Source organism: Corylus avellana, chromosome 5 (assembly GCF_965113065.1).
Source record: "Corylus avellana chromosome 5, dhCorAvel1.hap1.2, whole genome shotgun sequence".
Taxonomy (NCBI): Eukaryota; Viridiplantae; Streptophyta; class Magnoliopsida; order Fagales; family Betulaceae; genus Corylus; species Corylus avellana.
Genome location: NC_142494.1, coordinates 2,480,404 through 2,505,119, shown reverse-complemented (window position 1 = coordinate 2,505,119; position 24,716 = coordinate 2,480,404). Strand labels below are relative to the sequence as shown.

Here is a 24,716-nt window from a genome sequence, read left to right as displayed (position 1 = left end):
AATTTTAAGAGTCACATAAATTTTGGAAGGACGCAAGGAGGACATGAGTCTTCCTTTTAACATTACTCTTATGCTTCCCATTCACCCAGGAAATAATCTATACGGACCATATTATTTCCAAGGAAATTGAAATGTGTACCTAAATATCAAGAAAAATCTAGGAAAACATAGAATAAAAAAGGGTCAAATAAACAATAGGAAACCATATGATAACTCAGATAAACAAATGGTAATTACGTAATTATAAGCTAACTACAAATGTCCTAGAAATTTTAAACTCCCCTTCCTCAAGAAACACATGAAATATTTAACTAAAATTGAGCTGAATAACAGAATCAGGGTTCAAACTCAGAACCTTTGATCTCATACCTTGTTAAGTCACCACTTTACCCAAAAGCTTTAGTAGAAAGAAAATGATAGAATTAATCATATTAATATTCTAACAACCATAATAGTAATATAATAGCATACTTGGGCATCAAAGATGTCCTGCTAAGACAAAAGGCCACCACAACACTATTCAAGGTAGAAGTAGCATAAGGAAGCTTAGCTAGTAAGCTAGTTAAGCAGACAAATAACGAGTCATCCATGACTGGAAGCGAGACCAAGCCAGCTCAACTGCAGTTTCATCCTCATCAGGCAGTCCCATGCTCTTTCTTCTCTTCACACCTTCTGGAGACCTGTTCATGAAAGCATGCCCGTTTCCTGGATAAACGTGTACTTCATATGGAACTCCTGACACTTTCAGCTTCTCCTCCAAACCCTTGGCAGCCTGAAAACTCAACGGATAAAAATATATTCAAAATGTAAACTAGAAAAAGTCAGTTATATCATTTAGTAGGAGTGACAATTCGTATCTGTATGCTGAGTTTGAATTGTGTTGAAGCATATGTCTAAGACTATATATGTCAATCTTAACTCAACACATTTAATCATACGAGTTAGACCCCTCAATCATAACTTGTTAATTTGTTGTTGGATTCGATTAGGGTAAAAAATCGCCAGCACTATTATTTGTCATGACTGACTTGTATTTCACAAGTCTTATGGTGGGCCCCAGAATTTATTACTTACGTGTTCTCTTTTTCTCACTCAGCAGAAATCTTCATGGTGAAGTTTACTTCATGAAGAAGTATTTTTCTTTCCTTCACCATGAAGCATTTTGACCACTGCCACTTGGTATATATGACTTATAGTCATTCGGCCATCCAATAAGTGAGAGGGCAGCAACTCTTGTGTGAGAAGCAGCAGCAACTTCTTGAGATAGAAAAAGAAGAAAAGCAGTAACTTCATGTGTTAATAAGAAAAAAAAAAAAAAAAGGACTGCAACAACCCTTAAGAGAATTAAGAGAGTATTTTCTCTTTTGTGTGTTAGTGAGTTTGGGTGTATTGAGACTTTTGGGTTTGAGTGGTTTATTTGTACTACTTTTTGTACTCTACTTTTTGTTAATGAATCTCTTGAATCGTCTTCGCTAGTGAATGTAGGCTTGTTAAGCAGAACCACTTAAATCTTAGTGTCTTATGTGACTGGTTGTTATTTCCTATTTTGCTATTTTTTATGCTTCATTGGTGATTCTAGAATTATTTTATCTCAACATTATTTAGTAATCAATGTTTGAGCAGTAACATCAATTACACATTATGCATTACCGGCATTCATTTTATCTGTAGAGTGATAGTCAAATTTGAGATATATGGGTTTACATTGATCAATATACAACTTCTACTTTAGTCTTTATATTTTCATCTCATGGTTCTCAACAATTTCGCCCTGCTTCAATTGCTCCCAAAAATTTAAGTTGCAAACGGTAATCACTTATACCATCAGACCAATAGATTGTTATATGGCCATTGCCATTTTTGCAAGGTTTTAAATGCCTGAAGCTAGAGGTTGCAAATGTTTAACTAAAAAGGAGGAATCCTTGGCCATTTTCATAAGAAAGTCATTTTGATTTCTATTTATAAGAATAATACATGGAATTAAACAATTTATGAATGGCCTTTTGTGAATGCACATGGCTAAACCCAATGGCAGAAAAAGATATGTAAACACAAAGCTCATTAGCATCAGCAATTCAGTCAGGGGTAATGGGGAATTTTAACATACAACGGAAAGAAAATCGAGAGCAAGGAAAGAAAATGCCATACCGTCACATCTGAAAAGCCAACAAAACTATCAAGCTCCCCAAAATGAGCCTGAACAGGAGCCTTAGCCTGGGCAGGGTCTGCAAGTTCTGGTGGAGGAACTCCATAGAATGCAACAACAGCATCAACCCCAGGCACCAGAACAGAACTTGCTATAGAGAGAGCACCCCCCATGCAAAAACCAGTTACACCAACCTATTGCAATGAAGCCATAAGTTTGCTTCTTTGAAATTTAATATCATTCACATCTCAGCAACTTCAGCTATGTAAATGACGATAGTAAAAATGTTTCAAGGAGTCAAAATAATTCTATTCGCATGCTTTTGGGTTTTATGAATTAAACATTCTCGTACCAGGTTAACCGAAACACCAACCCTACCAAAGATAAAGTAAATTTTATGATACCAATTACTATAATCTCTGAAGGATGTACTATTCATCTGCAATGAAGAAATATTTTAAATCTTTCTTATCACAAAACAAAGAGGGAAAAGTCCATAAACTCCCCCTCCCTCCCTCCCTCTCTTAAACTAAAACCCAATTGACAATGTCCTCTCCACAAATTTTAAATTGCGACAATGTCTCTCAAAACTACCAAAAATTGTTAGTCCCCCAACGACAAAAATATCCTTAATAAATTTATTTTTAAAATCTAAAAATTAAAGAAAAAAAAAAAAAACTAAAAACACAATTTTTTCTTTTTTTTTTTTTTTTTTTTTTTTTCAATAAAAAAATTAAAAAAACTTGCTGGAACAAGTAGTTGAACCACCCCTGACCATTTGGACGTGGGGGGGACTCGGCCATCTCTTGTTCTAGCAAGTTTTTTCTTCTTCTTTTTATTTTTATTTTGGAATTTCTAAAGATATTTTTGTCTTATTGAAATTTTTTTAGTCATTTTTGTCCTTTTGCTAGCCTGGGGGGATTGTTGTAATTAAAGTTTGGGGAATATTGTCAATTAGGTAAATGTTAGGCACACGTTTTTATAGAACAAGTTTATACTTTACAATCCCGCAAATAAAATTTGAGCCACCAATTAACAATACAAAGCATCCTAAAATACCAGCTTCTGTGCATTCCAATCATTCAAAATTCTCTGAAATTAGTTGAAACTCCCCTCACGGTTGTGCCTTTAAAATAAATTAAAAATTTGTTCAACGATTTTGCCAACAACTCATCTAAGAAATCTCCTAAATGAAAGGAATAGCATGAAAAATACTTTGAATTGTGCCCTGTAATAGTTTGCCTCATTAATGCCAAACATCTTAGGACACAAATTTGAGTGAACTCAAGGAAACTTCTACTAAACCTAAACTTGAGGCCAAGCAAGGATCTCAAAAACTTTCCAGAACTACATCACAAATGAAACGCAAGCACTTAAATGGAACCCTCACAAAGTTAAAGATAGCAGATCCAAGAGGACCATGTTCTCATAGCTAGTATAATGATGTTATTATAATGCACAGCTTAAATCAGTATTCTTTTATTGATCCAACAAGTAAACAACAGCCACACCTTTTTTGAACCATTTGCTTTAAGCCAGTTAACTGAAGCATGGATATCTTTGACAGCACCTTGCCAATCAAGACCATCAAACAAGTGTTGAGCTTCAGCAACATCCAAACCGACCTTTCCCCGATACAAACTGATGCAAGAAGTGAAAAAGTACTCAACACTCAAATGAATCAAATAACTGTATGGCATAATCATGAGATTGTCAAACAACAATATTTAAAAACAAGCATATATATGTATACTCTGGGATAAGTGCTTTAAATCCAGGCCCAAGTTGAGAAATTTTCACAGCATGGTTCTTGATTTCAAAATCCACACCCCACCACTCTTGAAGCACAACAATGCCAGGAGCATCTTCTTTGCCAACCACATACACATCAAATGCCTGATTAATGATGAAAAGAGAAATGAATAATTAACTAAGAAAGGAGTTTATCTACAAGCTAACAATGCCTAAGAACTACCATAGTGCACAATGAAATAAAAGTATGACTATTCAGCTATATGGTGGACTTTGGGATGGGGATGGCAAGGAAGCTCCTTAAATTGTGATAATACAATGAGTTGACACACCTGGTCAAATTTTATCCTTAAATTTGTTAAAAAAAGAAGAAGCTATTAGTGCATTTTCATTTCTCCTAGCATTTAAACATTATTAACATATCCCACAACCTTCAGATCTAGGAATATCACACACTCACACCCCACATCAGATAACTTTCAGTGACAATCTCCAACTAAGTTGAATGCAATAGACCTAGGGTTATAGAATCTGTTGTTTGCAAATTTCTATTGTAATAGACGTGAACTGTAATTGGATGAATGGGTTGTACTGATGTAAATGGAAAACTATGGAATTAATGGAATGAAATGAGAAAAACAAAACTAATTAACTTCTGGTTATTTAAAGGATAACCAAACCTCTAAGAATAATTCTAATTTCATACAATTCAGATAATTCCCAATGGTAGCCTTACTATTTTGACAGATCCACTCATCTATTAATATTCAATAACTTAATACTATACCCATACATAGTACCAAGACATTTTAATCCAGCTTATAGTCCCATTCAATCAATACTCAATGAACTGCATCTGATCCCATACTGAACGTGGCGGCTGGCTCTGATACTCAATGATACAAATTTTGGGTAGAACTCACTCTTGAAAATCAGCTTATAAGGGGAGTGCTGAAAAACTTATATACACATGGTTAAGATTAGACTTAACCTATGTAAGACACTTGAGATAGTATCAGTGAAGCACTAATCCTAAGTTTTATTAATCTAAGGATGGATGAAAGGAAGGGTGGTGCTTAAAATTAGCTCCATCGATAAGTACTTATAATCAATAGCCAACCCTTTTACGCCATTCTTTCCGATACCCACACACATACTGAAAGACCAAAGACTTGATCCACAACCTTCATTTCTTGGAACAACACGGGTCACTTTCAATTATCTAGGTATTCTCAGCAGGTGTTTTTGCACATCTGTGGAGCCAGAAAAGCTCAATCACTTCTTAAATAAACATTTAGAGGTAAAAATTCAGGATCATCTGCAAGGGCACAGGAAAAATCTAACATTTTTTGTTTATACATGATGCAGTTTTGATAAGTCATCCAATATGGCTATCATTTTCATTTCTTTCCGGTTTCTTTGCTTATACTTCAATACCTCCATACAAGATCATGGATGATAATCAATTGCTACATAATACACAAATGCAGCCATTCAATTATGGAAGGAGATCCAAACGTAATTCGGCTGCCAACAAATTCCTAATAACAATAGTAAAAAGAGAACACTCCCATTTATCAAAACTAAAAAAATAAATCTCATAAACCGACTTGAACACACGAAATTCTACTAAGAAAACACAAACCCATTAATCAAAACCACCAAATAACTCAAACCCATAAAACAAAATCCCTCACAAAATCAAAAGCAAAAAAATGAAGCACATTGTAGCTAGCGAAATGCAGCCATTCAATACCTCCATACAAGATCATGGATGATAGTCATCAATACATGATAGTCATCCAATATGGCTATCATTTTCATTTCTTTCCGGTTTCTTTGCTTATACTTCAATACCTCCATACAAGATCATGGATGATAATCAATTGCTACATAATACACAAATCCAGCCATTCAATTATGGAAGGAGATCCAAACGTAACTCGGCTGCCAACAAATTCCTAATAACAATAGGAAAAAGAGAACACTCCCATTTATCAAAACTAAAAAAATAAATCTCATAAACCGACTTGAACACACGAAATTCTACTAAGAAAACACAAACCCATTAATCAAAACCACCAAATAACTCAAACCCATAAATCAAAATCCCTCGCAAAATCAAAAGCAAAAAAATGAAGCACATTGTAGCTAGCGAAAACTCACAGTGTCGTCCCTTTGAATCTGGATTTTCTTGAAGGCAGAGTCGGCCATGGAACGGACTTGAAAGCGAGGATGAGCGGAGGTCCGTAGGAGAGAGAAGGCTGTGGGCTTGGGGAAGAGTCTCGAAGCGGAAAATGTGCAAATAGAAGCCAACATTCTTCAATCCCACTACACCGTAGGGGTCATATATAGCTGGTTCTAGCAGGATCAACACGACATCGTTTCATTCGTTTCACCTTCAAAACGCGGTCGTCGTAGCTAACTTGGGATTGACTGACAGGATTAGACGGTGTCGTTGGAAACCACCAACCCTTGACGTGGATGTCATGCCGCACTCGCCGGAGTTCCTACTCCGACTCCTCCAACGCTTTCCCAGACGTCCAAACCAAATCAATCAAATCCATTCACTGTTAATCTCCGAAGGTCACCTTCTCTATAACCCAAACGCTGCCTATACAAGTTTGAAATGGATGAGCACTCTCCTCTACAACGCTTTGACGAGAGCGTATCTCGGTCTTGGACAAGCCCACAAGACGCTTGTCCTCTTCACCCACATGCTTGCGCACCAAGCCCCTCCAAACAGCCACACCTTCCCTTCGATCATCAAAGCCGCAGCCTCTTCCTCTCCCTCTTTGGGGAAACCCCTTCACACCCAAGTCATTAAACATGGTGTTCTAATTGACCCGTTTGTTCAAACATCGTTTGTGGGCATGTATGCGCAACTCGGTGAAATATTCGACGCACGTAAGATGTTTGAGGAAATGTCGCAACCGTGTGTTGTTGCGTGCAATGCGATGCTTGATGCTTTTGGCAAGAATGGGGATATGGGGTCTGCTCTTTTGCTTTTTGAACGCATGCCTGAGAGAGATGTGGTTTCTTGGACGAGTGTTATTAATGGGTTTGGGAAGAATGGATGTTTTAGTGAGGCGGTTAAGTTTTTTGAGAAGATGATGGCGCATGAGGATGTGATGGCATGTTTGGTAAAGCCTAATGAAGCTACATATGTTAGTGTGCTCTCTTCGTGTGCTAATTTAGATGGGGGAGGAGCTCTTTGTCGTGGAAAGCAAATTCATGGTTATGCAATTAGGAATGAGATTGAATTTACTGTTTTTACAGGGACAGCATTGATAGATCTTTATGGTAAGACAGGCTGTTTGAGAAGTGCACTAAATGTTTTCAACCAAATGGTGTTTAAGGAGGTTTGTACTTGGAATGCCATGATATCTTCACTGGCTGCCAATGGGAGAGAGGCAGAAGTTTTGGATATGTTTGAGAAGATGAAGGTGGAAGGGCAGCGTCCTAATGAGGTCACATTTGTTGCTGTTCTAACGGCCTGTGCTCGTGGCAAGCTCGTGGAGATGGGTTTGAAATTGTTTCAATCAATGCTGCATGAATTTGGGATTGCACCATTAATGGAACACTATGGATGCGTAGTTGATCTCTTGGGCAGAGCAGGGCTACTTAAGGAAGCAACTGGTTTTATAAGAAGTATGCCTTTTGAGCCTGATGGTTCTGTGTTGGGGGCACTTTTTGGTGCTTGTAAGATTCATGGAGCCATTGAGCTAGGAAATGCAGTGGGCGAAAGACTGCTTGAACTGCAGCCCCGGCATTGTGGGAGATATGTGGCGTTATCGAACATCAATGCTGGGATGGAGAGATGGGATCATGCTGCTGATCTAAGGAAAGCAATGGTGGTGGCTGGAATTCAGAAAATTCCAGCCTATAGTTTGATTGACTGCATGTAAAAAGTTCGTACGTAGCACTTTTGGAGTCCCTACTGTGGTGGAAAATTTATATTGACAAAGAACTCAAGGGTGGAGCAGAGTCTATACGAGCATTTTTAGTAGACTTATAATAGCTATTATGAGCCATTTTTTTTATAGAAGAAGTGCTACAGAAAATAAATAGTGTCACATTATGGTGATAAAATATTGAGGGCAAACGTTTTTTTATTGTTTTATCCTCCTTTCTCAAACGCTATTATGAGCCTAAAGGCAGTGTAGTCACTTTTAGTACTTGGATATTTAGTAATTAATTAATTAATTAATTATTATTATTATTATTTTTTTTTCATTTAGAAATATTAAAAAAAGAAAAAGTAATGTAGTCATTAAGTAGTGAAATAACATTTAATAATATATAATTTATTACGAGTAAGGTTAGGAACCATCTTTTTATCCTCTTTTTAATCTCTTAAAGTTAATGGCTTTTAAAATCATCATTAAATTTTATATGAATCATAGTTAAATTTTGATCAAATGATAATTTTAAAAGCCACATTAGCTTTAAGAAAATAAAAAGAAGGTCTCTAACATTACTATATATATATATATATATACTTTGCCAACCTCGGAGATTTGAGTTCTGGGGTGGAACCCACACTCAAGCAACTGAAAAGCTACGAAACTTTTGTTGTTTCGTAGCATTACTCCCTCGGGGATTTGAGTTTATAGAATTGTCAATTTTGGCCGTCCAATCTCATTTAAATGTTTACAGAAAGCCACGTATTCCACTACAATTTAAATAATAAAATATTATTTAAATTTTAAAAAGAAAATAAAAATAAAAATAATAAAAACTAAAATAAAATAATAAAAAAATAAGGTGGTCGGCCACCCTAGTTAAGCCATCCCTAACCGGTCGGTCTGGCCTTTTATTAGGGTGGCAGCCAACCCATTTTCTTTTTATTTTATTTTATTTTTTATTTTATTTATAAAATTTAAATAATATTTTATTATTTAAATTATAGTGAAACATGGGGCTCTCCATAAACTCTTGGTGGGTGTTTGGCAAATGGGATGACCTAAATACTGTAGTTGATGTAGATTGATGTGAAAAAAAGTAAGAATGTTTGGTATAAAAAAAATAAAAAAGTGGTATGGAAAAGTGAAAAAGTTTTGTTTTGTAGTGATTTTTTTATTTGAATAGTAATAAAAAGTGAAAGATTTGATATTAAAAATGAAAAAGTTAGAATATTTTGATGTTGATTTTTTTGGGAAATGGTGATGAACAGTGTTTGAGCCAACCCCATCCCCATTACCAAACAAAGCTTTGGATGAGATTGAACGAATTGACAATTTTAGAAACTCAAATCCCCCGTAGGATTTGAGGGGATCCTGGTCCTCCTCACACGACTCCATCTCCATTTGTTTCTTTAATTACTGCACCTTCTCAATTGTTTTGTTCCTTCATTTTCTTCCACAATGCTGAAATCTCCCCCACCCACTCCTTTTTTATTATTTCTCCTTGCTTTTGTATATTCCTTTTATCTCACACTTCATCCAGCACACTTACTAATTGAGAATGCATGTGACCGAGAGAGAGAGAGCGAGAGAGAGAGAGACTCAGAGAGCGACAGATAGAGGGAGATAAAGGGAGATAATGTGAAGGAGAGATGATGCGATTCAAAGAGAGGGATATGCCCAGGAAGAAGGAGAGATAGGGAAATCTAATTTTTATTGATAAAACTACCGGTTCATTGAAATTTGAAGGTAAATCTATTATTTCCTTTATTATTCTGTTTTATTTGGGTTTGGCTTGGTGTTGTGTTGACACTTGACGAGAATTGGGTTAGCTTTGGGTTTACTGTCCTGGTATAATATTGATTAAGGTTATTAAGAGAGTGAAATTATATTTGAGAAATAGAATTTTTAAATTAAAAAAAAGTTTTGAGTACTTTTTTCTTCAAACAAACTTTTTAAGCGTTAAAAGCATTTTTAGTACCTTCAAATACAATCTCAAACAGACTCTAAATAGGAGTTTAATAATCATTTTTAATTTTTATAGAATAGATCTTACTATGAGGAATTGGCATAAATTGCTTTTTATGGTTTTTTTTAGAGCTAACTTAACCTTGTTACCAAACGGCCAGAAATTCCAACACTGAATCAGAATAAGAAAATCCTTACACTGAAATAATCCTATCCGTGCACTGGAATAGGGATTTCCACCGAGGCCTGCAACCAATCAGCACCGTTTCTTCCACAAACTAACCCTACGCAATGCCCGGGCAGCCTTACCACAGCCTCCAGACGCACGTCACACTACCGCTACCAGACCGCCGCTACCGGAGAGACGCAGTCATCCGACCACCGACTGCAGCCTCTTACCTCACAACCACTTGAAAAAAAAAAATCTGTTCACACCTCCGGCTGTTCGTCTCCTTTCTCGGTCCGGCGTAAAGAGTGTTGCAGCACCCCGCACCCCACCGTGACAGAAATCACAAATACCCACGTACAGCAGAAATCAACCACGCCTTTGCGCAACTTCTGTACAGGTAAACCACTCAAGAACGATGATTTACTGCTCCGTAGAAAAAACACTCCAAAAACGAACTGCTTTGATACCAAATGGTAAGAACCCGAACAGTTATCAACTAAAATCGGAGAAAAACTGAGAAAGTTATGGTTGGTGTTTGGCAAACACCTTTCTCCCCTTCTCTTTTTTTATAAAAATGTCAACTTCAAAATATTTCAACTTTTTTCAGATTTATAACACAACAACCACTTATTATTCAAACAACAAAATTCACGGTAAAACAATTTTTTTTTTTTTTTTACAAAAAATTATAAACTTCTTTTCACTTTATATCAAATCAATCCCATTTTATTACTATTAAAAAAATGGCTCACTTCAAAAAGGTTTACCAAACAGACACCTCCCTCACATTGCTTTTTATAGAGTAGAAAATAAACATAATTTTAGTAGCAATATGAATTAATCACCCTAATTATTGTAGGAAAAGAAATCCTAACCTAGTTGGGAAATGATTAATTATTTAATAAGGATATAAATTGAGGTGCCTAACACACCACCACTGAGAATTTTAGTTGCAGTGATTCTCAAAAGTTTATGTGCTTGCAGCATTGTGCCCACAACCTGTTTGAATTATTGTCTTCTCAAAAGCATCTTAAGGGCTTCAGGAATTGTTTTTTCTTCCTGTTTGGATAACAGCTCGAACAAAAAAAAAAAAAGCACAAAAATTTCCAGATGAAGAAAATTTAAATAGTTAGGAATTCATATACAGAGCTCTCAAAAAAAAAAGTGATTGATAATGAATAAATTAAAGTATAACAAGGAGTTAAATTTTGTTCCTTGAGCAGAAAATTCTTGTGTTCAAGAGTGGCATTTGGAATGATAAAGACTTTGGTCCATCCTTGCAAAGTATGTATCATCTTCTTAAGAAACTCTTTTCTTATGTGCATTTGATCTTTCCTTCTAAAGAATGTATAATCTTTGTCATGGACCGTGCTCGCATGAGAGAACGGTATTTTTCAAATCCTTCGATGAAGTTGAGATTGTGTTGATAATCTTTTACTGTCAACTCGAATTGACCTATGGGGTTTTGATATTCAGATGAAAAGAACATATACTTTACTCTCTGCGTATATTCCTTCCTTGTCTGTTCTTATGTTAAATGCTCAATTGGTGTGGTTTACTTGTCATGTTTGACTACTTTTCCCTCATTTGTCGTAGAAATGAAGCATAAATGAAAGCTGCTGCCTAGTTCATTAGAATATCTCACTGAAATTTAACGTGAAAAATAGAAAGTGAAAAGGAAAAGGGTACCGAGATCTTACTTTGCATTGTAGTTTTGGTATACTGCTAATAGTGGCATTTGTATCCTTTGAAATGCATATTCCATGCTGCTGGATAGAATAATTCCCCCCCCTTCTTCCTGGGTCTAAACGTATTACTTGTATACGACAAGTTATTGTAGTCTAGTTTGAAGAACAATGAGGGAATTTTTATTAAATGTCTTGTCCATTAATAACCACAAAGGTTTTGCCCCTACGTAGCTCTTGTCATTTTGGATGTGATGAAACTTCATACTTCTGTTTGTCTTCTGTTTCTTATAAATTTGTTGTAATATAGGCATTGCAATTCCCTGTGGGAAAGATTCAAGGGCCTAAGCAATTAAGGTCCAAAGAACCTAAGATGGAGCTCACTCTAGCACAACCTGATGACTGGCATCTTCACCTTCGCGATGGTGATCTTCTTGAAGCTGTTGTCTCTCACAGGTCATTTGTACTTAACTGGCTAATCTGTTTTGGCTGACTTGCATATTTTTGCCTTTTTTTTGGGATAGGTCTACTGACTGTGAATATGATTTGAATTCTGTTGAATAAATACCAACACAATTTGAGTTCTCTTGAATAATATTTTATTGAATATGTTAGATTAACTTTGTTCTCAATGTTTATGATTGTTCATCTTGTCTCATAACTATTACACCTACAGCGCAAGTCACTTTGGAAGGGCGATAGTGATGCCAAATCTGAATCCCCCCATCACAACCACAGCTGCTGCTGTGGCTTATCGAGAATCAATCTTGAAACTTCTGCCTGCCAATAGCAACTTCACTCCGCTTATGACACTTTATTTGACAGATACGACAAGTCCAATAGAGATCAAGCTTGCAAGTGAGTCGTATTTAAAATATGCAACTGGGACATTGTTAATCGATTTACACTTGGATGATTATTTTCAGGCTTACAATTATCATTACGATTTTACTCACGACTCAAGCCATTTCAAGTGCAATTAATTGGTGGTTCACTTTTCTGTTCATGAATCCCCTTTGCTTGAAAACATAGTATTCTGATATGAAATTGCCTCTGCTGTTGTTGTTGTTTGATCGATTTGGAAGAAATTAAATATTCAAGATTTTAAGAGAGAGAGTTAAATATAGGAGCATATAATAGCTTAATAGTTTTGTTTTGTGCTTGACAATTTATTTGTTGATGAGATTGGTGTTAAGTGTTGACATGTATTTGATTGTGGCATGCGTTGAAATCCTCCACAGGCGTATGGACATCTTATCATCCATGAGAGAATAACTCTTTAAGGATCAATATGGTGACTTTGTCTTTTTGTGGAGATTGCACTCTTAGAACTTTGTCGGGAATAAGGATATAGCTGAACTGCTGCTTATTAACAACTTTTCCTCCTTGAGAGCATCTTTTTAATATCTTCTTATTGTTGTATGAAGATTAAATTCTAGCTGTTTATTAGTAAGGCATATGCTGGCTGCTTCCTGTTGTCTTTTCTTAAATTTTGTTTTATTTATTAACTGAAGTAAAGTCTGCCTGCCACCCTCTATTTTCTCTCAATACTGAGTTCATGAATGCTGGCTGCATTGACAGGAAGAAGTGGGGCTGTTTTTGCTGTGAAGTTGTACCCTGCTGGTGCTACAACAAATTCTCAAGATGGAGTTACGGATCTTTTTGGGAGATGCCTACCTGTCCTTGAGGAGATGGTTGAACAGAATATGCCTTTGTTGGTAATTTCACCATATTAACTTCTAAAGCTTCAGTGAAACAACTACTTCCTTTTGCTCATTATGCTAGGCTCCGTTCAGCATTAACTTCTGATCCTTGTCTATGTTGTCATGCATGTCTTTAACAGACAAAGAAAAAGCATTATTCAAACATTACTTCAAAACTCTTATGAGGTCACAACATTCTTATCTTATGGTTTATAATTCTGTGGGAGTTGATAATGTCTCAACACATTTGGCAAAAAACACTCATATAGAATGTTCAAATTGCAAGAAGCATCGTCACGCTTCACTGTCCTAAAATTACCTTTTATGTAAGTTTGAGCTTCTTCCAACCATAAGTGGGTAGGCTGCTTAGAGCATTACATAAACTAAGCAAAATCCAAATTGCTTTTAGGTAGAACACTGCAACATGCTTCCCTTGTGATGCTTACCCATCTATAGAAGGTATTGATTTACATATAAACTTCTCTATTTGTATATGCTTCTTTATTCACAGGTTCATGGGGAGGTTACAAATCCTGATGTTGACATATTTGATCGTGAGAAGGTCTTCATTGAAACTGTTTTAGAACCTTTAGTCCAGAGGCTTCCGCAACTGAAGGTAGTGATGGAACACATCACTACCATGGATGCTGTTAGGTTTGTTGAGTCCTCCAAAGAAGGTACCTTTAATCGCTTTCATTATCAAGTTTTTGCCATTCGTCTCCGTTTCCTTTATTCCATTTCTAGATGCATGAATTATATCTTGCTTTAAATTTTAGGATCTGTAGCTGCAACTGTTACCCCACAGCATCTTCTTCTCAATAGAAATGCCCTCTTTCAAGGGGGATTGCAGCCACATAATTACTGCCTTCCAGTACTCAAGAGGGAGATCCACAGTACGTTGCATTTAATATTTTCTATTTTCCAGAAAGCTGCAATTACCTATCACTTTCTCTATATGTACCATCAAACTTCTTGATTTCTAATTTGTTATGTACTTTGAATAACATGAACTTGTTCTGGATAGAGTATGCTTAGTATCTTGGAGATGGCAGTCACATTGGTCCTGATGTCTGAGATGCCTGATGCTGCTGACCTGGTGTTGTAAATACAAGATGATCATTAATTGTGTTTCAATGCCCAAAATAGCATCTGAAATGTGGAGTAGTTTCTGAGAAATAATCTTTTTTTTTGATAAATAATTCATTTCATTGGAAAGCCCAGAGGGGCGCAACCCTAATACATAAGAAGTATGCAAAAAAGTCCCCTTTACAAGCTAAAAGAAAAACAAAAATCCATAAAATCAGAAAAGTTAGAAAATTGAGAGATATTATGCACCACAGTCCAACTAAAAAGCGATTTGACTAGGTTGTTCTTGAGCTCTTCCCTTGTCTTCTCATGATCTTCAAAATATCTAGCATTCCACTCTCTCCATATATTTCACACTAAGCACCACAGACCTAAAACTGAACATCTACCCACCTGACCTCGCCAACAATCTAATACATGAACCACCCTTCCATGATCACCTAATGGACTTCGAATAGGGTAACGATCACATTCCATAATTCTCTTGCCACTTTGCAATGGAGTAAGATGATCAATAGATTCTCCGCCCCCCTTATACATGGAACACCATTCCACCATTAAGATTCCTCTCTTCCTCATATTGTCCAATGTCAAAATATTCCCATGAGCTGCTGTCCACACAAAAAGTTCTGTGAAATCATTATAGGTTGTTTTTGTTGGAGTGATAAGACTAGGTTGTTCAGGTGATTGATCTAGGCGGTTGATTTTTCAGTTATTGATTAATAATATCTAACAAATCACATAGTTTAGGAACTCAGCAATTCATTATTCTGGATTTTAATAAGCGATTCTCCTTGTGGTTATGTTATATGGGCTTATTCATTTGCTCCTCATCTAGGACAGGCTATTGTTGCCGCTGTGACTAGTGGAAGTAATAGATTTTTCCTCGGAACTGATAGTGCTCCTCATGAGAGACGAAGAAAAGAGTGCCCTTGTGGATGTGCTGGTATATTCAATGCTCCAGTTGCCCTATCACTATATGCAAAGGTCTTTGAAGAGGTAACTCTTTTCATTGTTTGGTGTATCTGTCATAAATTTCTTGTTGGTGCTAATTCTTCCTACTCTCATTTTTGTATATTCCTTTTCTCTCTCTTTTTGGTCCAATTGTGATTGAAGAAACCTGAACTTGATTTCAGACCTTAGTCTATCTTTTCCCCATGTCTGGCTGGGCACCACCTTAACCATTGTCATAGAAACTCTAGGGATGTTTGGACCTCCAGCTCTCTTAATAGCAGTTAACTGGTCAGGGTTGGCTTTTGGAAAGAGGAGGGTGGGTTTTCCTTCTTTGGAGCTAAAAAAATCCAACATTTATCAGGAAAAGACATTCCAGCACATGATAAACGAACTTGTAAAAAAACCTAAAACTTACTATAACTCTGGAATTTGATGTGGCATGCATAATATGGAAAGATATGTCTTTTGGAGGGAGAAGAATTATGTTTTCTACTTCTTTCTGAACTATGGTTTTTAATCTCTGGAAAGTGAAGGAAGCAGGTTTATCCATTGAAATTAATTGAGCCTCTTGTTGTTGCATTCATGCTTATTTCTCCCTTGTAGTCAGTCCTCTGTTCCAAACTTTGATGCATCTGGTATTTGGAATACATAAGCTGCATTTGGGATGTTAATTTCTCTGTTCCAAACATATGGCAGGCTGGAAACAGTCGTTATTGTCTAAGGGTGGGAGAGTTACCCTAATCAAGAGCACCCTTGCTAATATTCCTATGTACTATATGTCTTTATTCAAGCTCCCAGTGAGAGTTGCTAATTGCATTGAGAAGTTACAACGTGACTTTCTATGGGGTGGAGTAGTTGAAGAATTCAAGTATTACCGGGTGAAGTGGTCCAAGGTATGCTCTCCAATTACAATAGGCGGGCTTGGCATAAGGAAGTTGGTGGATTTCAACTGGGCTTTATTAGTCAAATGGTTGTGGCGCTATGGGCATAAGAGAGGCGTGGTGGAGAGTAGTGGTGGATGACAAATATGGGAGTATGTGGGGTGTTTGGTGCACCTGTTTCCACACAGAAGTGTCGGGGGTGAGTCTGTGGAAGAATACCAGTCTAGGGTGGGAGATTTTCTCTAGACATACTAGACTAGTGATTGGGGATGGGACCAGGGTTCGGTTCTGGCATGATCGGTGGTGTGGGGATACGAATCTTAAAGATGACTTCCCAGTGCTTTTTAGTATTGCTCGTGAGAAGGATGCTTCGGTGGCAGCCAATGTGGAGTTATTAGGTGGAGCTTATCAGTGGAATGTAAGCTTTTACGGAGAGGCTCATGATTGGGAGGTGGAAGTCTTTGCTTCTTTTTTTTCAGAGGTTGCATACAGTCATAATTCGAATGGGGAGCGAAGACAAATTGTGGTGGATTCCCTCCAAAAAAGGAATGTTTAAGGTCAAAGATTTCTTTGGAGCCCTGTTCAATGTGGAAGGTAGCGGTTTTCCTTGGAAGAGTGTGCGGAGGACCAAGGCTCCCCCTAGGGCAGCTTTCTTTGTGTGGTTGGTGGCACTAGGGAAAATTCTTACTCTAGATAATCTAAGGAAGAGGCAGGTGATTGTCATTAATAGATGCTGCATGTGCAAGAAATATGTAGAGTCGGTAGATCATTTACTCCACTGCGAGGTCGCCCATGCATTGTGGAGCGATATCTTTAGTCGGCTTGGTCTGTTTTGGGTCATGCCTAGATGTGTTTTTGACTTGTGCGCTTGCTGGTGTTCCACTGGAAGGACTAGCTAGGAGTGCTGTGGTTTGGAAAATGGTGCCTATTTGTATTTTTTGGACGATATGGCGGGAGAGAAACAATAGGTATTTCGAGGATTTGGAAAGCTCTATGGAAGAAATTTTAGCCTCTTTGTTGCATTCCTTGTATTTGTGGATTGTGGCATACCTTTCCCTTATGTCACTTAGCTATGCGGATTTTTTTACCCACTTCTCTTTTTCTAGTTAGGTGTTCCTCTTGTATATATCCAATGTACTTTTGGGGTGCCTTACGCTTTTTAATAAAACATTCTTATTACTTATCAAAAAAATTTCTCTAAATTAGTATATGATATGATGAACCTTGTTTGCAATTGATCAAATACTTGAGATAATACTTTTTATGCTCCACTCTAAGCAATACTTACAGATCGTGGCAGTGTTGGCATGAAAACTTCCAATTATGGATATCATATTAGATTCATTTACTAGTCAATTACATATTTCAGGTAGGTGCGCTTGACAAGCTAGAGGCATTTACAAGCTTCAATGGACCAGACTTCTATGGGCTTCCAAGAAGCACATCAAAAATAAAAATGGTCAGGACTCCATGGAAGGTACCGGAGTCTTTCTCCTTTTCATTTGGAGATATCATTCCAATGTTTGCGGGCGAAACACTTGAATGGCGGCCATCCTCCAATTGATACAAATTTGTACTACCAGACAATGACTTTGGTACTTTCTTTGTCCCACATTTATCGTGCTATGTCGATAGACTGGTTTCATGGAATTCTTCATTCACATAATGCTTCCACACTAAAAACTAGAAGTAGACCAAATTCAATCCTCATTAAAGTTGTAATGTGATATGCAGTTTATCATTAAAAACAAAACAAAAGTAACAAAGCGTTCTGATCCTGTGTTTAGTTATATAAATTGATTTTAGTTATCAATTTCTGACACACTATCTTTTATCCTATAGAATTAAAATGATTATATTTTCTCAGGTTTTTTCAAATATTCAATTAAAGTTCTCAATTAGCAACTATGTTGCTATAAAGTTCAGCATGTAGAATCGAATATTTTGCATCTACTTTCTATGCTGTCTTTTGATGCAAGTATCCTCTTTCCAAGCCTGATATGGATCATTTAAAGCATCTACTCTAGAGTTGAAAGATAATTGACATTTTGGTGACTACTACAAGCTACCTAGTGAATAGCCATCTATCTACCTTGTATTTTTCAGTAGGTATTAGTTAGTGGTGTTTGCCTGCATCTCTTATGAGTAATCAGCACAGCCACTAAAGGTAGCTGCAGCGAGGTTTTTCCAAGGTTGCAACGATGCAGCATCTTTCTTAAGCAAAGATTTTGTGCGTGTATAGCAAATTGAAGTTGGCCCTGGGGTAGCCCTCCCATTGCATGGCAGCATCTATACAAAATCCATTGGACATAATACCCCCATACTTTCTGGATGTGGTTGGATTCAAAACTCAAATCCCAGATATTATGCATTATGCAGTGCATTGCAGAAATTGCAGTGAACTCTCAAATTATTATGGGATCTGATGCCATCTGCCCTGGTCAATTTCGTTCTGGGAACTAGACAATCACCTCCCCAGGTTGAATATTTGAATTGGTAACTCTCCAAACTATTAAATTGGCATTTGGTACAAAGAACTGCCAAATCAAACAGTGGTTTGGGCTCCACGCCCCCAGGTGGAACCAGAGGCTCTTGCATTGCCATAATGGATTTCAGGTGAAGTTGTCACCCCATAAGCTAATGTATTAGCTACGGAATGCTTCTTTTTGAATTTATATTAGGATGCAGAAATAGACATGTTGGATGAGAGAATTGATTACTATTTTCCTATTCGGGTTGCATATATAGTTAAAAGAAGATATTCTTACCTTGTTAGGTTACAAGTTTGAAGGTAAATGCGGATACATGTAGGGCTGTGCAAACCACTGAGTTTTTGACCACTATCCTGTCATCAACCCAGTTCCAACCCACATTGGTCGGCTTCCGAAGGCAGGCGGAGGCAGGGTCAAATTTGGCTTCAGATTTCTGACAAAACTTGGAGTCAAAGTAAAAAACCTTTCTAGATTTTCGACTTTTTCTGACCTGATCCCGCTTTTTTATTTATTTTAATTTTAATAAAACGACATTGCTTTGGGTAAAGTCCAAAAGAAGTCATTTTGAAGAAGCTATAAACTCCTTTAAAAGCCTATATGATTGTGCTTGCACCATTTTAAGGCTTGTTCTCTCTCACTTCGACTTTATCGAATTGTCTTCTTGGCCTCCTTTGAAGTCAAATCTCTCACTCCCAAAAGTCTCTTTGCCAGACGAAGATGAATATCTAGATTCATAGGAATCTGGGCAAAGATTAGGCCCTGTTTGTTTTGACGAAAACCTTTTATGGTTTTCCCTATTTTCTAGTTATTGGTACGACCGAAAATCTTGGTCAAACCAAAATCATTTTTGGTTGACCAGGGAAATATGCTTTAACTGGGGTAAAATGGTATTTTTCTTTTTTTTTTTTCATAAACCATTTTTCCTTGATAGTCTTGCTCAACCTGACCTTCTCCTTCACGCTCAACCCACACACCCGACCTTTTCCTTGCTCAACTTCAAAGTCTCATTCTCTCTCTACTTCACACAGCTCCTTCACTCTCAAGGATCTTGTCTCTCTTCGGCTTCTGCATCTCAGGTACTTTGGTCTCGGAATGTTTTTTTGATATCCAGTAACCAAAGTATTTATGGTTGTGAATCCAGTCTATTAATTTTCTTCTGATTTTCTGCGATTGGGTTTAGCGTCCCTGTTGGGCTTCAATTTCTCGCTATTTTTTTATTCCCGTTTTTGGGCATTTCATATTGATGAGTAGAAAGGGCTATTTCATATTGATTCCGGTTTTTGGATTCCGATTTGTGAAATGGGGTAGAGATATGAAAATCTTTAGATCTGTGTTTTTTGACTGTTCATATGCACGTTCGATATCTGTTGATGGTCCGTAGCCTATAATTGGGTTTGTTATCCGGTAGAGAAATTGTGTTGTAGTCTAAAGTTTAGGTTTTGCTGACTTTGTTGAAGTGAATTTGGGTGAGTTTTCTGCAGATAGTTGGATATTGCATGCAAAGCTCTGATTTTACCTTATTGATTTTGCATTTGCATGAATTATGTAATCAGAGTTTTTAAATTGAGTATTACATAAGGTTGTATGGATGCAGATATAGGTTCTTTGCTATATTATTAGGGGACTATTGGTTTCATAATCTTTTCATAGTGTTCATGGTATGGTGTCATGTTCAGCTCTATCTATGTGGTTATGTTAATTGCCATAATACTTTATAGTTGGTTGGACTTCTTTTTTGGTCCCTTAATTTTTCTTTCATCCCTGAACAATTTAAAAGGGCATTATATCATCTTTTTATAGCTTAGATCATTCACTAACAACTCTGAGGTTTGCTTTTGAAAAGGTGTTTTCTGTGTCTTTTTTTTATTTTATTTTATTTTTTATGGTTATTTGCAATGCCTGTTGGATGATTGAAACAAGGGGCTTCAATGGATGTTTGGGATGCTTTAGTAGTGTTATCAAGCTAGATATCTTAGATAAGAGGATTGTTAGTTTTAGTCATCCCTGAAGCATTATGCTTTCTTAAACGCAGAGCCTCAGTGTTTTTTTTTTTTTTTTTTTTTTTTTTGTTTTATCCAGATTCTGCTAAAACAGATTGGATTCTTCTTTATTCAGTTTAGCTTCAGGGAAAGCCCAAAAGAAAATTAAAAAAGATGTCGTAAAATCCACTTATCTTGTTTCCGTCGAGAAGATTTTTGTTGTTAACATGGTATAAGCTGCTTGGTCTTTTTCCTTTGCTTAATGAAACAAAGCAAGGAAAAAGACCAAGCAGCTCACTGTTGGTCTTTCATTCCAAATTTAACTAAACCTTTATTGTGTAACTTTTGTTTTCTTACTTACTGCTTCTCTCACTTGGGATTGGCTCCACTTTTGTGTTTCGTAGATGGATGAAGAAAATCGTACAACAGTTTTCGCCATAGTTGCATCTATCCTTGATGTGCGATGAGAAGGTTGCAAGAGCATTTTTGGGAAATAATGTTAGATTTAGAAAGATTTGGTTGGACAAATTCTTCAGCAACCACAGAGATTAGAACTTGCGAATGATCGATATGTAGTAGAATACTAACTTGATTGTAATATTTGTGATTAAGCTTGAATGGTAATATTTATGATTGAACTTTTGTCGGTAGTTTGATTGTATGGTTGGATGTTATTTATGGATGTCTCACCTTGAAAATATATGATCATTTTTAGTCAATGTGTGTATTTTATTTTGACATCATTTTTAGGTTGCTTTTTTTTTAATAAAAAAAAAAAAAAAAATTGTCTTATATTAATACTTTTATGTTGTGAATAAAATTTGATATTTGTAGGTTAACATAATTGACTGAAAATATTATAAAGAAAAAATTACTCATTTTCCGTATGAGCCAAATGCTGAAATATATTTTCAGCTGAAATCATTTTCTTGAAAGATCATTGTGTTGACAACATTTTCTCCTATACTTTTGTAAAAAATATTTATGATTTTTGTTTTCTCAAACTAATTTCCTCAAAATCTGTCTATTAAATTAACATGTTTTTAAACTGTCTGATTCTCATATACATTTTTAAACTCACATGTTCTAAAAATAGATGTTAGTTTAATAGACTGAGTTGAATAAATTTTTAACAAAATTAAGGCTTTGTTTGTTTTGTTGTAAAATGGTTTATGAAAAATATTTTTCATATTTTTTGTTGTTTGGTACTATGAGAAATAATAGTGAACCAAAAAAATTTCTTTAATTTTTGTAAAATGGTTTTCACTTTTTATAACCGTAAATTATTTGGAAGCTGGAGGAAAAATTATTTGGTTGCTTAAATTTGATAACACTCAAATGTTATATATATAGGAAAAAGTGTACATACTATCTCACACTACCGCTCAATTGACAATGTCATTTTTCAAATTTTCAATTGCGACATTCCAATCCACCCTTAATAAAATTAAATAATAAAAAAAAACAAAAAATTATAAATTAAAAAAAAAATGAAAAAGAGGGAGTCGAAATAAAAAATTAAAAAAAAAAAAAATTCTTAAAGAAAAAGATTATTATTATTATTATTATTATTATTATTATTTTATATATATAGGAGTATTTGTGTTTTATCGACAAAAATTTAGAGTTGTTTTTGTCTTTTTGATGGCCTTGGGAAAATATTATCAATTTTTTGATAGTTTTGTGTGTTGAGTCCACGTGACTGTTTTTGCCTTGGTTGTTATTGCGTTGGTGGCGCCGACTTCCACCCTGGTGGCTGCAGTCGTCAGAGTGGTGGTCACGATTTTCTTGCTCCTCCGAATGCCCGTTTGGGTTGACAGAATGAGATTGTTCAAGGAAACGGAGGCACAGCTCCTCATTTTGTTAAACTAGACGTGCCACCTGTGCTTTCGGGGACGCGATACGCTCCCTATCTCCCTCGTTCTGGGGAGCCAGTGGTGGCCTTTGGTTGGCTTGGATAGCTGATTCTTTGCGGCGTTGGGCTTGGCTTCTGGACCTTGTGTTCACCATTATGACTGATTTTTGATTTCGTAAGAACGATTTGTCGTTCCCGTAGACGTCGCCAAACTATTGGTACAGTTTTTCGGTATGGTGGACCCAAGGGCAGATCGGTAATATTGAGCTGGTACTTTCTTTCTTTCCTGCAAAATAACAATACTCGTTAAGAGGATGCGCCGAGTGGTGGCCGGGACGTTTCTCCTCCGATGCTTATGTTAGTGTTTGTGTAAACTCAGTATAGAGCTTAGTAGAGTATAAATCATGTACCTGTTTCTATTGTTTACGAGCCTTTTATAGGTGGGACTCATAAAGATGGTGATGATGACCGGGCGGAGGATCTAGGATCCAGGCGTAACGGACGGAAGAGTTAATATTCTAGTTCCCTGATCGTTATGGTTGATAAGAAACCGTTCTTGCTATTGACTTCATGCCGAGAATGGCGCACAACGGTTATCGTGGCTGGCATGATGCAGAGAATAGCGCATAACCGTCGGTGGTGTTTAAGTGTGGGTCGTAACTGACCCGATAATTCGGCCATATTCAAGTTGTTAGCATGATCGATGCATATCTTGTCCATAACTGTTGTATCCGTGTGCTGTGTATATCGTTGATTCAATAGATGCTACAAGTCAGGTCAGCATGGTCTCCCGAGAATGAGAGCTCGGTGAAATGGCGTCGTATTCGTGCTTCCAAAACTGGGTTTCTTCTTAGTAAGCCCATCTAAATGTGCTGGGCTTCTACCCGAAATAACGGGCTATGGGCTTGATTGTTAGATAACAGGCACGCTATTAGGTGTAACAAAGAGCATAGAGGAGATTAGAGAGAAATATTTTGTGTAAAAATAATGGATAGTGTAAGGAAGTTGCTACATGTGACTTTTTGTTTTTTTTTTATTAGATTTTTTTTTCTATGGAAATGAAGAAGTTATACGTACGGAAGTTGATGTAAGTTTACTCACAATACCTTCCTTATATATATATATATATATATATTTTCTTTAATTTAATAAACTCAACAATAGCTTTCTTTATCTTTTTTCATATATTATTTAAATATTTTTCATACTAAGAGAAAGCGAGAGGAAAGAGAAAGTCATTTAAATATTCTAAGAGAAAAGAGAGAAAATATATATATATTTTTTTTAAAAAAAAATTAAGACAATGTTAAAGGAAGCAAAAAACGCTACCTTATATTTAGGATAATACGTTTGGCTCCCTTGATTTAGGAAAAATCAAGAGAGTCTATTTCATATAATTTGTAAGAGTGTTCTTCACATTTAGGGATGATAATAAAATTTAGAGAAGCTATTTGCTAGTAATTACTTGTCCAAACCACCAATGACGGTGGTTTAATGTTCTCAAGGAAATTCTCTTAAGGTATATGAATAAACTAGGTCGTGGGTTCAAATTTCCGTAATGGATGTTAGTTTTATTTTTGTCTTGGCTGGATTTGAGTGAACAAAATATTTGTGGATAACATATTCGGTTTAAGTGTGCAGTGCACGAATGAGTAAACGGTTGAAATTGATTTCCAAAGAGCTTCGTCTAAAGCCTTGTCTGCAAGGCGTCCAGACGAGATGGCTGATCAAGAAAACCTGAGAGCCTCGTCTGCAATTTCGTCTGCAAATCGTGTGGACGAGATGGCTGAACAAGAAAACCCGAGAGCCTCGTTTGCAAGCCTTTTGGACGCGCCGTGCTAGAGAACTAGAGTTAGCGTGTTTAACCTAGTTCCATCCGGACGAGCTTACTTCTCGTCCGGACGCCTAGTGTATTTTATGACTATTGTCACAAAGTTTGTGTTGATTAGACTAGGGGTCTTTTAGTCTATATGTATATATCTGGATCTCTACAGTTATGTATACTTACGTACGAATTCTGCGTCTAGAGTTCGATATTTTAGTGCTAAGAGAGTCTTTGATATAGAGAGTTAATTCTCTCTCTTAGAGTGATCGTTTGATCGTCCTCATTGATAAAGCAATTGAAGTTAACCAGAGTTTCG

The 24,716-nt window shown here is 36.4% G+C and overlaps 3 protein-coding genes across 6 annotated transcripts; 2 read left to right on the top strand and 1 right to left on the bottom strand.

The window, feature by feature from the left end:
• Positions 1-210: 210 nt before the first annotated feature.
• Positions 211-6,238, bottom strand: LOC132181338 (alpha/beta-Hydrolases superfamily protein). The gene is made up of 5 exons (XM_059594519.2): positions 6,065-6,238; positions 3,900-4,042; positions 3,658-3,787; positions 2,149-2,340; positions 211-772 (listed from the first exon to the last, which is right to left on the bottom strand). Exons 1-5 carry the CDS (start codon positions 6,215-6,217, stop codon positions 563-565), a joined length of 828 nt encoding a protein of 275 aa, XP_059450502.1. The 5' UTR covers positions 6,218-6,238; the 3' UTR covers positions 211-562.
• A 97-nt stretch (positions 6,239-6,335) lies between these two features.
• On the top strand, positions 6,336-7,995 carry LOC132181337 (Tetratricopeptide repeat (TPR)-like superfamily protein). Its single transcript, XM_059594518.2, has one exon. The coding sequence runs from the start codon at positions 6,388-6,390 to the stop codon at positions 7,804-7,806; it is 1,419 nt and encodes a 472-aa protein (XP_059450501.2). The 5' UTR covers positions 6,336-6,387; the 3' UTR covers positions 7,807-7,995.
• Positions 7,996-10,044: 2,049 nt separating this feature from the next.
• Positions 10,045-21,370, top strand: PYR4 (pyrimidin 4). Of its 4 annotated transcripts, XR_009440222.2 has the most exons (11): positions 10,051-10,337; positions 11,164-11,224; positions 11,936-12,081; positions 12,302-12,483; positions 13,207-13,343; positions 13,840-14,005; positions 14,105-14,221; positions 15,253-15,413; positions 17,619-17,844; positions 19,770-19,817; positions 21,125-21,370. XR_009440222.2 is itself a non-coding variant. In XM_059594196.2 (10 exons), exons 2-9 carry the CDS (start codon positions 11,195-11,197, stop codon positions 17,811-17,813), a joined length of 1,134 nt encoding a protein of 377 aa, XP_059450179.2. In that variant the 5' UTR covers positions 10,055-10,337; positions 11,164-11,194; the 3' UTR covers positions 17,814-17,844; positions 21,125-21,370. The 4 variants fall into 4 exon arrangements, 3 of the variants coding, with proteins under 3 accessions (XP_088372655.1, XP_059450179.2, XP_059450180.1); XM_059594196.2 differs by lacking the exon at positions 19,770-19,817 and having other exon boundaries at positions 10,055-10,337; XM_059594197.2 differs by lacking the exons at positions 11,164-11,224; positions 19,770-19,817 and having other exon boundaries at positions 10,057-10,337.
• Positions 21,371-24,716: the final 3,346 nt, after the last annotated feature.

What these genes read in the sequence shown, in the direction of transcription:
- PYR4 (XM_059594196.2), top strand. Translation starts at nt 11,195, where the DNA reads ATGATAAAGACTTTGGTCCATCCTTGCAAA. An exon ending in ACTCAAGAGGGAGATCCACA is followed by an intron (nt 14,222 to 15,252) that starts GTACGTTGCATT and finishes CTCCTCATCTAG; the next exon opens with GACAGGCTATTGTTGCCGCT. An exon ending in ATGCAAAGGTCTTTGAAGAG is followed by an intron (nt 15,414 to 17,618) that starts GTAACTCTTTTC and finishes TACATATTTCAG; the next exon opens with GTAGGTGCGCTTGACAAGCT.
- LOC132181337 (XM_059594518.2), top strand. Translation starts at nt 6,388, where the DNA reads ATGCCGCACTCGCCGGAGTTCCTACTCCGACTCCTCCAACGCTTTCCC.
- LOC132181338 (XM_059594519.2), bottom strand. Translation starts at nt 6,217, where the DNA reads ATGTTGGCTTCTATTTGCACATTTTCCGCTTCGAGACTCTTCCCCAAG. An exon ending in AAGCAAATGGTTCAAAAAAG is followed by an intron (nt 2,341 to 3,657) that starts GTGTGGCTGTTG and finishes TCATTGCAATAG; the next exon opens with GTTGGTGTAACTGGTTTTTG. An exon ending in TTGGCTTTTCAGATGTGACG is followed by an intron (nt 773 to 2,148) that starts GTATGGCATTTT and finishes TTGAGTTTTCAG; the next exon opens with GCTGCCAAGGGTTTGGAGGA.